We start from the raw sequence: 13,692 nt of genomic DNA on the forward strand, positions 1-13,692 counted from the left end.
TAATGCGACTGAATAACACAGTAAAATAATTGAATCCGGTCACATTGAATTAAGGGTTGAAAGAAAAATTATAATTAATATCTTTACATTTGGGACCGTATACTTTAGTCCTTAAACTGACTCATGGGAAAACGCTGCATAAGTGTATGTTTGTGTGTTATGTGAATATAAGTTGCCATGGGGGCCGTAACCCAGCAGTGGAGAAAATTTGACACATCCATCCGTCTGACTTTGTGCTTTTAAGTTGCGCTTTTCGTTTGCAACGGGACTTATTTGGGGGGGAGGGCAACAATATACAAACAAAATATACATTCTGGGTGCATTCTTTCATTTTATTTTGCTGCTTTTCTACGAGCGAGAGCGAGAGAGAGAGAGAGAGAGAGAGAGAGAGAGAGAGAGAGAGAGAGAGAGAGAGAGAGAGAGCTCTTTTGCCACATTTTATTCGTCGTTATTAGGACCTAAATTATATATGCAACTGTTTTGTTCTCAAAATAATTCAGAAAATGTTTGTTGTTGATTTAAAAATGTCTCTTTTTCTTGTCATGGTATAATATCCTCCTAACCCTATTTCCCACTAAATCAATAATTAAAAAAAAAAAAAAAAGAAGAAGAAGTGGCCTAAATACACATGTATCAATTTTTTTGGGGTTTTTTTTGGTTTTTTTTTTTTTTAATTTATTGTTGATGGAGAAGCACCTTGCACTGTTAACCAGTTTGAAGATGCTGAACCTCCTCATACTGATGAGTTGGCAGGTCTGGGCAGGCCCAGGCCCCCTGACACTCTCAAACTACATTGGTTTCATCACACTTGATAGCGTGTGAGGTTGTGCGTCGGCATATGCGTGTATGTCCAAATAATAATTTGTGCATGCTTCACAGAGTGATCTGCCCTTCGCCAGACTACCCAACTTCCAAAATGTCCCAGACCTCAGTGAATGAAGAAGGAGGCAACTTTGAGCACCTTTGGCACTCCCTGTGAGTGTTAACACATACCAAATAATATGAATTCATGATAAAATTCATTTGAACAAAACCTGCATTAAATGCAAAATTATATATTTAATTACCCTCTAAATCAGGGGTCCCCAAACGTTTTCCTGTGAGGGCCACAAAACTTTTCCCTTCTCTGATGAGGGGCCGGGTGAGTTTGTAACAGAAAAAGTGTGACGATTGCAGGAGTGCCTAAATGTAAAAATTTATTGTTTTTCAGAAAGCCGCAATCAAACAACCCTTTCTGGATTCTTCACAGAACAAAAGTAAATAAAATAAAATTAATAATATAATATAATATAATAATTAGGGTTGTTCCGATCATGTCTTTTTGCTCCCGATCTGATCCCGATCGTTTTAGTTTGAGTATCTGCCGATCCCGATATTTCCCGATCCGATTGCTTTTTTTTTGCTCCCGATTCAATTCCAGTCATTCCCGATAATTTTTCCCGATCATATACAATTTGGAAATGCATTAAGAAAAAAAATGAATAAAACTCAGACAAATATATACATTCGACATACAGTACATAAGTATTGTATTTGTTTATTATGACAATAAATCCTCAAGATGGCATTTACATTATTAACATTCTTTCTGTGAGAGGGATCCACGGATAGAAAGACTTGTGACTTTGTATATTGTGACTAAATATTGTCATCTAGTGTATTTGTTGAGCTTCCAGTAAATGATACTGCAGCCATTCAACCCAAATGCATGATGGGAAGTGGAACCATGACTGTGCGTAGTGCTACCAATTGATATATCTTCTCTGCGTCTGGGATCAGTGTTGGGAGTAACGCCGTTATAAATAAGGTTTTTCAGTAACGGGGTGATCTAACTAATTACTTTTTCCGCTGTTACAACGCCGTTACCGTTACTGACGGTCAAAAGTGGTGCGTGACTTACTCTGAATAAATTGAAGAAACAACCAGCCGTGTCGAGTCGACTCTCTGCTCTGTTGACTTGTCATCCAAGACTTATGGTGCGTTCAGGTTCGAGAATAGCGCACGTACTTCTGACTACAAGCTGTTTGTCCCTGCTCATTCAATTAGACAATGCTTTCCAAAGTTTGGTAACGTTTCTGTGTTTGCTACACCTGATGCTAGCCTCGTTCCCATCTCCCACTGTCAGCCAGCAATAATTCTGATTCCATCTTGAGGAAGGCAGACGCTTTGAAGGTGACGTGAATTGTCGGGAAACGAGCCTACCTAAATGCAGCCCCTCGAGAGATGCGATGGAAGTGATTGTGATTGGCTGAGGATTAGAGTCATGTGTCGTTGTAAGCCAATCAGAGCCGGTGATTTCACAAGCAAACCGGAACAGCGCGTGCGGCAAACACACACACGCAAAACAGATGCACAGGGTCGGGATGGCAGAGCATTCAGAAGAAAAATTGTCCTTTAAGAGGTGGAGATATAGACACTATTTCAAGTTTGTTGAAATTAAAGGAAAGAACCTGCATGTAATGTGTAATTTATGTCCCGGGGCAAAGCTTTTGTCGACATCTGTGGTAAGCAATTCAAATCTGCTGAAGCACCTAACAAGTTAACTACCTGTCTGTTCTTCTCTATTCCACTGACTCGAATACTGCTCAGAAAATTTCAAATTCTTTGACATACAACAAGTTCTTTTTAAAGTAACGGAAATAGTTACTTTCCCTGGTAACTAGTTACTTTTACTATAGTGTAATTCAGTTACTAACTCAATTACTTTTTGGAAGAAGTAGTGACTAATGTAACTAATTACTTTTTTAAAGTCTGTAACGTTAAATATGAATAGAAAACAATTTAATTAAAAAATATATATATATTAAAAAAAAGGCATGGCCGATATTTTTTTGCCGATTCCGATACTTTGAAAATGACGTGATCGGACCCGATCGATCGGCATCCCGACATCTCTAATAATAATGATGAATAATTATAACACTATTGATTAAATAGATGATAACCAAATATACCTTCTCTGAGTTCTTCATAGAAAAAGGTCAGGAAATAAATAACACTATTGAGGAAAAAAAAAAAAAAAATTCAAAATGCTCTCTGGTATTGTTTAGGGGGCTGGACCAAATGTGGAGGCGGGCTGTAGCCGGCCCGCGGGCTGTAGTTTGGGCACCCCTGCTCTAAATAATGATCCGGCTTTATCTTTGTGCATTGATTGTTAAATTAATCTCTAAATATATCTTTACATCTTATTGCCATCAGCAACATTTTGATATGGACAACAATTTCTTTAAACACCTTACTTTTGGAGAAATTCCTATTATGAACAAGGTTGATATACTATGAGAATTAAAGCACATATAGTTGGACCTGGTAATGAAAACAATACTTTTTACAAAGACAAAATGCTCAGTTAATAGAGACTTCAACTAGGTATTTTAACATTTTCAACATGTACAATAGTATATACAGTATATGTATATTTAACAGTATTTTTGCTGGGGTGTTTGTGTTTTATAATTTAATCCATGCATCCTGTAGCGTTGAACTATACTTTGCAATACAGTACAATTACTCTACATGAAAAAGCCAAAAGTTTATGTTCTCAGTCATTAACTTATTAGGACAGCTATTGTTTTGTTTGTAATACAACATAAAAATGCTCTTAAGCAGAAATTTGATTGAAAACAGATATTCTCAAATCCAAAATAAGGTTATGAGTATAATTTCATCGAATGTGTATTGTGCCTACAGGGAGCCAGACAGTACATATTATGAGCTCCCCCCAAGCAACCAAGAGAATGTGCGCCCGGTACCTTCTACAAGTAATTTGGGGAATCAGAGCAACACTGCTGAGGTTTCCATGGATGTCTACCACATGAGGGACATGAACGACAATGTGATGGTACAGTATATGAACAAATTGTCAAAATGTGATGATCTTGTTTCATTATGAGCAGTCACCCCACACCCATTCCCACCCATGCACCTCCTTAGCCCCAGCACCACACTTTTTTTATGTATCCTCTCACATTTCCCTCCAGTGTTCCCTCCAAGATGCTTTCCCTCTCTTGAGCTGCCTTTTCCCTCTCTGTGTCGCTGCTGAGATTCCTTAGGGACTGAGGAGTGGCCTTAGTGAGTGTTGGGGCAGGTCTAATTAAAACCCAGGAAGAAACCTCAAGCCAAATCAGTGCATAGCCATCTGTAGGCTGATGTTTTGTCTTCTACAAAGTCACAAATATGGATCTGATGAGCCGCATATTGCAGATTGACAGTGACCATGACGTTGTTGTATTCCCTTGATTCCCAAGTTCAAGGCAAAGTGAATATTTGTTAAACATGATCACTTTGTATCTTGCTTTATAAGTATTAGTTCATATTCATCTATCGCTGTGATAGATCTTTGAGTGGGCAAGTCTGGGCCTGCATGGCCCGTTAATGAATACTCATGACAGATTAAGAAAGGGGGCGGGGCTTGGCTTGTTATTGCAAGGTGATTTGTGTGTGTGGTAAACTAATAAAAAACTTTGCTCACAATCCTCTTCTAGTGGGTATACTCGTAGTGTATATTCTTTTGTGTTGCTTCATGAGGGTCACTTTTCTCATGCATGTAAATGTTAAAGGGAAAAACAAAACCTTTATCATGTGCATCCCAGTGTAAAAAAAATCTTATTTAAAACATTGAAAACTGATAGCGATTAAATTTTCTGATGTGTAATAGTGGAGAAACTCATAAATAAAAGCCATTATTTCCAAGAAGGGGAAGACTGCTTGTGGTACTATTTAGCCAATCAAATGCAAGGATCCTACTCATAAAAGGCCCATGCTCAGAAGTGCTGCTATTTTTGTGCTTACACATCATTTTCTCTATGATCAGGGATAAAATAAATTCACAATTTGCATATTTAAATACTTTGGCTAATCGTTTTTCATATGAAGGTAAATGGTGTTATACTTGTATAGCGCTTTTCCACCTTTCAAGGCGCTCAAAGCGCTTTCATTTATAGTAGATGTTGTTCCCTATAGGTTGAGGTAAATGAAAAAAGATCTTTGTAACTTGACACCATTAATTCTTAAAACTAATTCATAGGACAGCATGTTGGACAAGTGTTAACACATCTTCCTCACAGTTATAAAGTCATTAAATAAGGGCTCCAACCTTCCTGTGTGGACTTTCAGTGTTCTCCCCATGCCTTGATTGTGAGTGTAAATGGGTGTTTGTCTCTGTTCATCACTACTATATGGTGAACAGTTCAAGATATACTCAATCTGCTATAGGCTCAGTCTTACATATGATCCTATGAAGCAAAATGAAATCACAGTATTGCAAAAAAAAAAAAAAAATCAATTAGACTATTTTTTTAATCATTCAGCACAGTGGTGTAGTCTATGTGATGCACAAATGTACGCTTTATATACCCACTGAAAAGGTAATGCGTATGTGCAAGTATATGTTCTATATTGGTGAGATTTTTTTCTTCATATATGTACATCCACTTGATGCACAAGCATAGGAGACAATATAATTTTGTGACCGTTTCCACACACTGATTATTTCATTCAATTAACCCAGACACTATTCACATGATTTTTTGAACTCTGAGGCTTCTGTTGCCTATGATGACAACACCAACATGTTATGTATGCATTTGTGCGTGTTGATGTCTGCTGTTGTAAGTCTGTGTCAGCGGGATTTTTAGCTTGCTCAAATATGAGGATAGTTGTAGTTTGACAGAATCACGGGCACTCTGATGAGGTGTCCAGCTGTCGATTGTCAGAAGCCCTCAATGTTTGATTTCATTATTATGTGTCAAGCTGTGTTAAGACCCATTGAGGCCATGAGCCAACAATTGAAACATTTTGGGTAATTTAGTTTATATGTATTTAGCTTCTGCTTTTTAATAAACAAACAAAAAAACACCGATAAATATGATACTATGAATAAAGAACGTTGGCACGGAGGTTGGGTGGTTAGCACGTCCGCCTCACAGTTCTGACATCTACACTGTAGGTGTGTATGTACAGTATGTGAATCCCACTTCCAGCAGAAGTAGTTTGCATATACAAGAGAGAGAGAAACAAGGCCGCGTCAATGAATAATGATGATGCGTAATTTATCTTGCCCTGAAAAACATAATCATTGGCCATTCTATACAGTACAACTGGTAATAAAATGGCCAACGATAGTTTTTACTATCAGACGATAAGTTCATATAGTGTAAACGTTCAGGTCACAAAGAGGACAGGCAGGCGGCGGTTTCGAACACGCTGGACTCATATTTAACAAAAAACGCAAAAAGTACAAAATCAACAAAGCAAAACGATCCAAAACGATCCTAGGGGATCACGGCCCCGTCGTGGAATGCCTCTCCAGTCTCTCACTCCGGGTAGCTCCCGTGACTCCTCTCCTTTTTATGGGAAAGTGCCTTGATTGCAATTACTGGCAAGCGTGGTGGTCGCCACCCAGTGATGTCGCCATCCATGGTGCTGACCCCTGTGACGAGCCCTGTGGCACTGAGACGCCACAATCGTAATTACTATAAAAGGCCTAGGTGAGTTAGCGTATAAACAGTATACCCACCACAAAAAGCTAGACTAGATCACTTATTCAGCCCAAGTGACAGGTGGAGCAATTCAAATCTCTTTTACTAGAAAGATGGCAGAAGGTACAATACACCTGTGTATCCATCTGTTGATATTCATACAGCAAAATACAGAAGGTCATGGCTTCAGTAAAGTAATTGATTTTTGTGTTCACTCGAACATGCCATTTTTACAAGATTGTTATTATGATTTGTCATTAATTACTACTTTTTTTAATTGATCTTTTCATCACGATGTACTTTTTTTTTCCTTTTTTTTTTTAATCTTTTCATAACATTCCCAACGCAGGGTGAACGACTTCCCTACTGTATGCATTAATTTCCCTTGAGTTTTGATTAGGTACAGTATGTGAAATATCAGAAATATTTCTCTACATGCCTAACCTATCTTGACACGCTAGTGTTGCTGTGATTATCCCATTTGCATTTCTTAAATATTATCAGCCTTTTAAGCAAAATGATTTCCTGTATGGGACTTCCATTATTTTTAAAGCTGGAACACACGCACACACACAGACTACCTCAAACAATGGCTTTAGAGGCTGTGGCTGTGTTTCAACTTGTTGTGGATCAAGTGTAGTTACCAAGACCAAGCACACCTGTGAGCTCGTGAGCTTCATGCCCTAGCGTTATTTTTGTGCATGTTGTGATTTCACACATACACCTGGCTTACTTCATTTCCTTGGACCACAAAGGGGGAAAGACAGTAAACAATATGATGTTGTCGTGAAGATAATTGCTATATAACACCATATATATATATATATATATATATATATATATATATATATCTGTAATGAAAAATCATCTTTTAAACACTTTGAACTGTATGACTAGTGAGTGATTGTTGTACAGCTTGTCCTTATGTTTGCGTCAATGTATAGATCCATATATCCACGTGCACATACACTCTCACATCATACAGTTTGCATTAAGTCTGGAACCTTGACCCGTCCGTCTCTTTGCTTTCATCTGATAAACCTAGGCCGAGGAACACAATGGACTTTACATATTCCCCTATGTGTGTCTCCATTTTTGGCTTTGTCTACCTTAAAACAAACAATGAACAAATTATTCATTTTTCAGTCTGTGAAAAGAGCATGATTGTATATCATATATTGATTTTGACCAAGGTGATCAAGACGTTATAAACATCAACACACTAATTCTGCCATGTATGATGTCTAATAGTGTACAGTATACGAGTACACTACAGCACTAACATTTTTAAGTCACCAATACCTGCTTTATTCTCAGCTATTATTTCTTTAGTAGTATTAGTATTATTGTCATTTAGCACCCATTGTATCCCCCCCACACACACACACACACAAACACACCCCATACACATATACATTGTATTAAGATTAATTTACGGTCTTAGTCACTCTGCTCAGTCAGTGCTGTAATGGTTGATACATGTAAGGATAACGTATGTATGTCAGGACATCAAAATTATTTCTCTCTCTTTATCTCTTACACACTCACACATGCCTAGACTGTGTTTACTTAGTGCAGGTCTTTTCAAAGTGTTTTGTAGCATGTGTGTACATGTGGACCAGCATTGCAGTCTATGTCCAGGCATGCCATAATTAGAATGCAGTACAATTTTTTCAGGTTCTCAGCCATATTTCTCTCTCCCTTGCTTAAGTCTGCTTCTCTCTCACTCTAGTCTCCACAAACCAATCCTCACCTTTGTCCTGCCCCTACATACATGCGTGTAAGCATATGTCTTAGTTTGTGTCTGTGTATAAAGGAGAGAGAGAAGGAGAGAGAGAGAGAGAGAGAGAGAGAGAGAGAGAGAGAGAGAGAGAGAGAGATAGAGAAAGCAAGGAACAGCGTGTGAGTAGTGTGTCCCCTGATGCACACCTCACTTGAACTCTGCTTAGTGCACTCAGTTTGCTCTATTTGGATGTCTCTGATCGAAGTACATGTGGCTAAAACTTTAAAGGATGTACTACGTGAAAAAAAAGGTAAATATTCTGGCATTAATGTTTCTTTTGCGGGTTGTCCACAGACTGCATGTGATGACAATGTGTTTTTATGAGTATTTAAACAAGTGTGTTATAGGCAGAGTCAAAGCGTGCATTAATGTTTTTAATTGGAACTGATTAGTAACAATTTCTCTTTTTTTGGTTTTTAGCTAATGGTAAATCAACTCAGTGCCAAATTAATTAATTTCTTGATAGATTGATTTGGATGAGCACAAAATGGACTGGTTGACTTTTGATTTTTTTTTGACTGATTTGAGTTCAAGAAATTACAGTGATCTGTATCATGAAGTAAATTGGACGAGCTGTACTACACTTTGTGTAGGTCTTGAAAAGAGGCCTGATGCAGTTTGTTAACTTTGACAAGTATGTCACCACACACGCGCCTCGGAGCAACGACTCTTCCTTCTCCTCAAACACAGCAAAGAGAACAAGAGGGGGTGGCAGGTAATTAGTGCTGATTACACTGGTGTTTTACAAGTTAACTCATATAGCCCCAAGGTGGCTATTGCATGGCTAATGCTGTAACCACATCTGGCACAACAATACATACTACAATTCTGCAGTCTTGCATGCTTGATGGTTCTTGCTTGGAATCCAATGTATTTTTCCCCCTGTTGTTGGCACATCTCTAGAAGGTCAGGCCTATAAATTTAATTTTAGAATATAACCACTGATGTTTCAAGTTTAGCAAAATATTCATTATTAAATATTAAATACGGGGGTTGGATTATCTGATGATTTAAGTGTGCATTGTGTACAAGTACTCAAGAGTGGGTAGTGAGGGAGTACCACTGGTGTGCTACCACAACAGTAGCAAACTAAAAATATGTATCGTCTTAAAAAAATATACAGACCAGTTGTCCCAATTCAACCTTTGCGGATTACATTAACCACTGAGAATCTGCAGCACAATGTTATAGCACAATGTAACCCGACCTCCCTGTGTGACTCCAAGCTGCTGTCTCTCAAGCATCTCTACCTGAGTCCTGCCTCTGTCTCTCTCCTCCCTCTTCACCTCTCTTATTCTTTTCTTTGCTCTTCTCTCACGTAGTCCCAGTACAACTTGCTTAGCAGCAGCATGGAGAGTCTGGGGAGCAGGGCCAGGCCTGCTAGCCCCTACAGCTCCGAGAACACCTCTTCTGCCGTGCCCACCCCCTCGCCCTACTCCCAACCTAATTCCACTTTCGAGGGCCTTTCGCCTGCCCCGGCCATCCCCTCCAACACCGACTACCCGGGACCCCATGCCTTCCAGGTGTCCTTCCAACAGTCCAGCACTGCCAAATCAGCCACATGGACAGTAAGTACACGCACACTCAATAAGCCTTGGTACGAATTCTTCACCTTTTTCCCACCTTCTGACTTGCCACCATGCACCCACATATACATGCGCGTTCACCCGTTTTCAGTCGCTAACACTCAACACAGCACATGTGCAGGCCTGCCCTGTGCAAGGGAAAGTAATGGATCATCCAGTGATTCATTTGGCTCTGTTTTTCCTCTTTAACAAATGAAAAATTGTTTCTCAGAATTTCATATTGCAAGAACATCATTCAATGCCCAGTCTAGAACCTGTGTATTTAAAAAACACATATATTCATTGTTATCATCACCATATACAGTACATTATGTTTGTTTTTTATCCGCAAATGAGTTGTTACATTCATCAAATAACTTTGCCACATAAAATTGGGACAGTACTGTATTACATGAACACCTTGATGCAGGAACGTCAAACTCATTCAATTATAAACCATATTCTAGTTATGCCTTTCTTGAGACTAAGCTATTAGTTTTATCTGCCTTTCATTCTTAGTGTTTTTATAAATCAATAAATAGAATAAATGCAGCGACAACAAAATATTGATATAATTTTTCAATTTATTGTGTGTTGAGAATACATTTGGTAGGGGAGACATGGTTGAAAATAAAAACATTATTTTCACAAATGTAAAGAACAAGCATTTGGTGAGAAACAAACGCACATTATTTTCTTTTGTGGCCATATACAAATGGTCGGAAGGCCTTTGGTTAGATCATCACATGCTACAACAGTTTTTTTTTTTTTTTTAAGAAAATAATGTACTGTATTAGAAAATAACAAATGCATAATTACTTAACCAATATTAAAATTTACCTCAACTTAAGATGGCTGCAAATCAAGTCGTTACCTGACTGACTCTTTGTCTTATCTGCTGTTTGTCCCAAAACGGGAAGAGGGGCCTCATTGGTGTCGGTATGAATAGATTTATTATTTCTTCATCTGCACACATACAAATACTCACACAAGCTCCAGCTCCCATGAACTCCTGTGGAAAGGTGTGATATCCGCCCTTCACATATTTAACCTTCTTAAAAAAAGAAACGGGATACAAACTGCACTTCCATCACTACTTGTGTGTTTAAATGTGTATGTTTGATGGACTCTTCCATGGCTATGTTTGCTGGAGGCAACTAAGCATGGTGGGCTTTTTGACGCAGCTTTCAGTGATGTAAGAAGATCCCTCTGCCGACCCTAAGAGTGTGACCTATAACCTGTTGCTTTTATTCTGTTGTCTCTTTCTTTCTCCAGCCTTAACCCACTTAAATCTGTCAGCTCAAGCGCCTTGAGTTTCATTGTAGCCAGTTCTGGTGTGTGTGTGTGGGGGGGGGGGGGGGTATTTCGAAATCGCAGTTTAAAAGATATAAGCATAGGCAGAATTTGACTTTTGTGGCAGATGGGGCAAAACATGTTGATGACCCCAAAACGCAGTGTCAGCAAAAAAAAAATAGCTTACACGATAAATGCACAGTTAGTAGCTTAGTCTATGCTCGTGAATAAAAGCATCCCAGCTTTGTGTGTGTGTGTGTGTGTGTGCGTGCGTGCATGCGTGTGTGTGAGTGCGCGCGTTTTTCTGTCTTACATAGTGGAGAAGAATATGGTACGCCCAGTGGTGGCTCTGTTAAACAATTAATGTTTTGGGGCAAATTAAAACTCTGCTCACCGTTTTTGCGGTGCTCTCCGGCCTTTCACTGTCCAAATCTTCAATCCTAGGTTCTTGCTCGGTAGTTGTGTCGCTTTTGAAAGCTTAGGTTGAAAAAAATTACATACTGTATATCCATTTTGCGTCTTCTGTTCTCAGGTGGTTTTGGCTAAGCAAAGCAATGACCATATAAGGTGCTAGACACATTATCTTTTTGAAAAATAATTTTGTCCTACGATAGCAATATTTAACATATCATATGTTTTTGCCTGAACTAGCAACTTATTTGTTTTATTTACTGCAAGTTTTCAACAGCTAATAAACCAGTTTTCCACATCAGAAACTTAATACTTGAGGAAAACAGGCAGACTCAATTATTAATAAATTCTATATACAATCACAACTTATTATAAAATAGAATAGCCTTTTATTGTCATTTTACAGTTGTACAAAGAAATTGTGGAGCATCTCCGTTTACAGTGCAGGATAAGTTAAAATCTCAATAGTGACTTGCAAGTACAAAGTATAAAAACTAAATAAACATAAATATAAAATGCGTATGAGATAGTCCTGTGTTCATAGTGAAGTAGCAGCAGTTTCACAGCGAAGGCGTAGAAAATTGCACGTGAGTAAATATTGCACATAGAATATTGCATGTAAATGAATATACAGTATTGGACAATGGGTGATAGCAACATACACATAGCCTCTTTCGATGTCTCGTGTTTTCCGGTCAGCTTCCTCGACTTGTACAAGTCCCTGTTCCTCGCCATCTCCTTTCTGCCCTCCTCGACTCTGCTCCTCTTCCTGCCGGTCAGCCACTCCAAAGCCTTTTTCTTCCTTGTTTCGGAAGTCACATCCTTGGAGAAGTTTGCAACAAAACAGTTGAAGAGGGACCTGCTGATGTGCGGCAAAATGGTGTTGGCCAGCCTGTGCCCTTCCTGGCACCTGTACCCCTGAAAGGTTGGGTCTGAGGCCGCCAGGTACTCCAGCAGGTGCCTGAAGCCATCACTGTGTTACATGGCAAGGGAGAGGAACTTAACCCTGCGCTCCTTCGTGTTCTTCCTGCACATCAGGGAGTCCCACAGCAACATCCCGAAGGACGCCATGTGGGCCATGATGAGCCTGACACTCTGCTTCTTGATCAAAGAGGGCACCAGCACTTTCTGGGTCAACTTGTAGCTGGGCTTGACAGACTTGTAGCTCTCCCAGCGCCTTCAGGCTTGAGAATCGGGCCGTCCTCATCCTCTCAGGCTCCCACAAAACATGTTTGATTTAGAAAGGTAGGTGTTTTGAATATTTTTTTTTATAAAGTGAGTAATGCTGTACACTTACTTCAGCCCCAGGACACCTGGGCAGCACCATACAGCCGTTGCTTTGGAAGCTGCTCTAAATGTTCTTCCAAAGGTGCACGGGGTCAAAGTAGACGAAGATCTGCTTGTTGCCATCGCCGTATTGGTTGGTGCAGGACCAGGTGACCTTGGGGAGCTCAAGGCTGGTGTAGTAGCCAGCATCGGTGGCGTGGCCATCAAAGCTGACCGAGTGGAAGTAAAACCCCACCTCAGTCAGCATCTTGTTGGCCGCGTCAAGCTCGACCCGAACGTCATCCATGGTGGACGCCACTTCCTGCGTCATGCTCCCAGGTGGAGAACCTTCTTCCTCTTGTTTAACGACCTGGCGAAGGCCTGGAAGAGGGCATGGTCTCTGGGTCGACCCCGCCCCTGTAGGTGGTGGATTTAGTCTTTTGACTGGGCAGTATGAGGCCAATCTCGTCGTTAACAGCCCGTGCATCTTAGGGCCAGCCCTGTAAAGAATAGCACAACTGATCAAAAAGTCACTGCTGTACCTCCTCTGGCACTTACTTTTCTGACTGAGGAGGAGTTGGGGCTTCATCAAGTTTAGCAGGTTGCACTGCTCAGCAGCCAGGGCCTCGACATCAATGTCTTTGACCGCTTCCACCACCATCGTCACCTTGTCTTTTTCCTCAATGCTGTAGTTGTTAAGGAAGGCCAGGGCGTTGGTAACCTGGCTCACCCTTGTTAAGACGTCTCTGTGGCTGTGCAAGATGTGGAGCAGCCTGCTGTTGGCAATCTTGACACCGCCTTTGGCCATGACGAAGCTCTCAGTCTCTCCAATCCTCAGCACATTGGCCGTGGCGGGCAGCACTCCCAGCACGGGCTCATACGTGAAGAGGGTGAA

General features: G+C 40.1%; 1 protein-coding gene across 5 annotated transcripts in view; it reads left to right on the forward strand.

Annotated features, from left to right (window-relative positions):
* The first annotated feature begins 901 nt into the window (after window positions 1–901).
* tp73 (tumor protein p73) overlaps window positions 902–13,692 on the forward strand; it is a 32,724-nt gene continuing 19,933 nt past the window's right edge. Inside the window, exons 1-3 of one of the 5 annotated variants that reach the window (XM_057826355.1) lie at window positions 902–975; window positions 3,691–3,841; window positions 9,585–9,830. In XM_057826355.1, coding sequence (XP_057682338.1) covers window positions 917–975; window positions 3,691–3,841; window positions 9,585–9,830 — 456 coding nt within the window. In that variant the 5' untranslated portion in view covers window positions 902–916. Of the gene's footprint in view, window positions 976–3,690; window positions 3,842–8,363; window positions 8,513–8,855; window positions 8,978–9,058; window positions 9,169–9,584; window positions 9,831–13,692 lie in introns of those variants that run through there. The other 4 variants (XM_057826318.1, XM_057826336.1, XM_057826326.1 and 1 more) reach the window with 4 other exon arrangements.

This window comes from Corythoichthys intestinalis, chromosome 2 (assembly GCF_030265065.1).
Source record: "Corythoichthys intestinalis isolate RoL2023-P3 chromosome 2, ASM3026506v1, whole genome shotgun sequence".
Classification (NCBI taxonomy): domain Eukaryota; kingdom Metazoa; phylum Chordata; class Actinopteri; order Syngnathiformes; family Syngnathidae; genus Corythoichthys; species Corythoichthys intestinalis.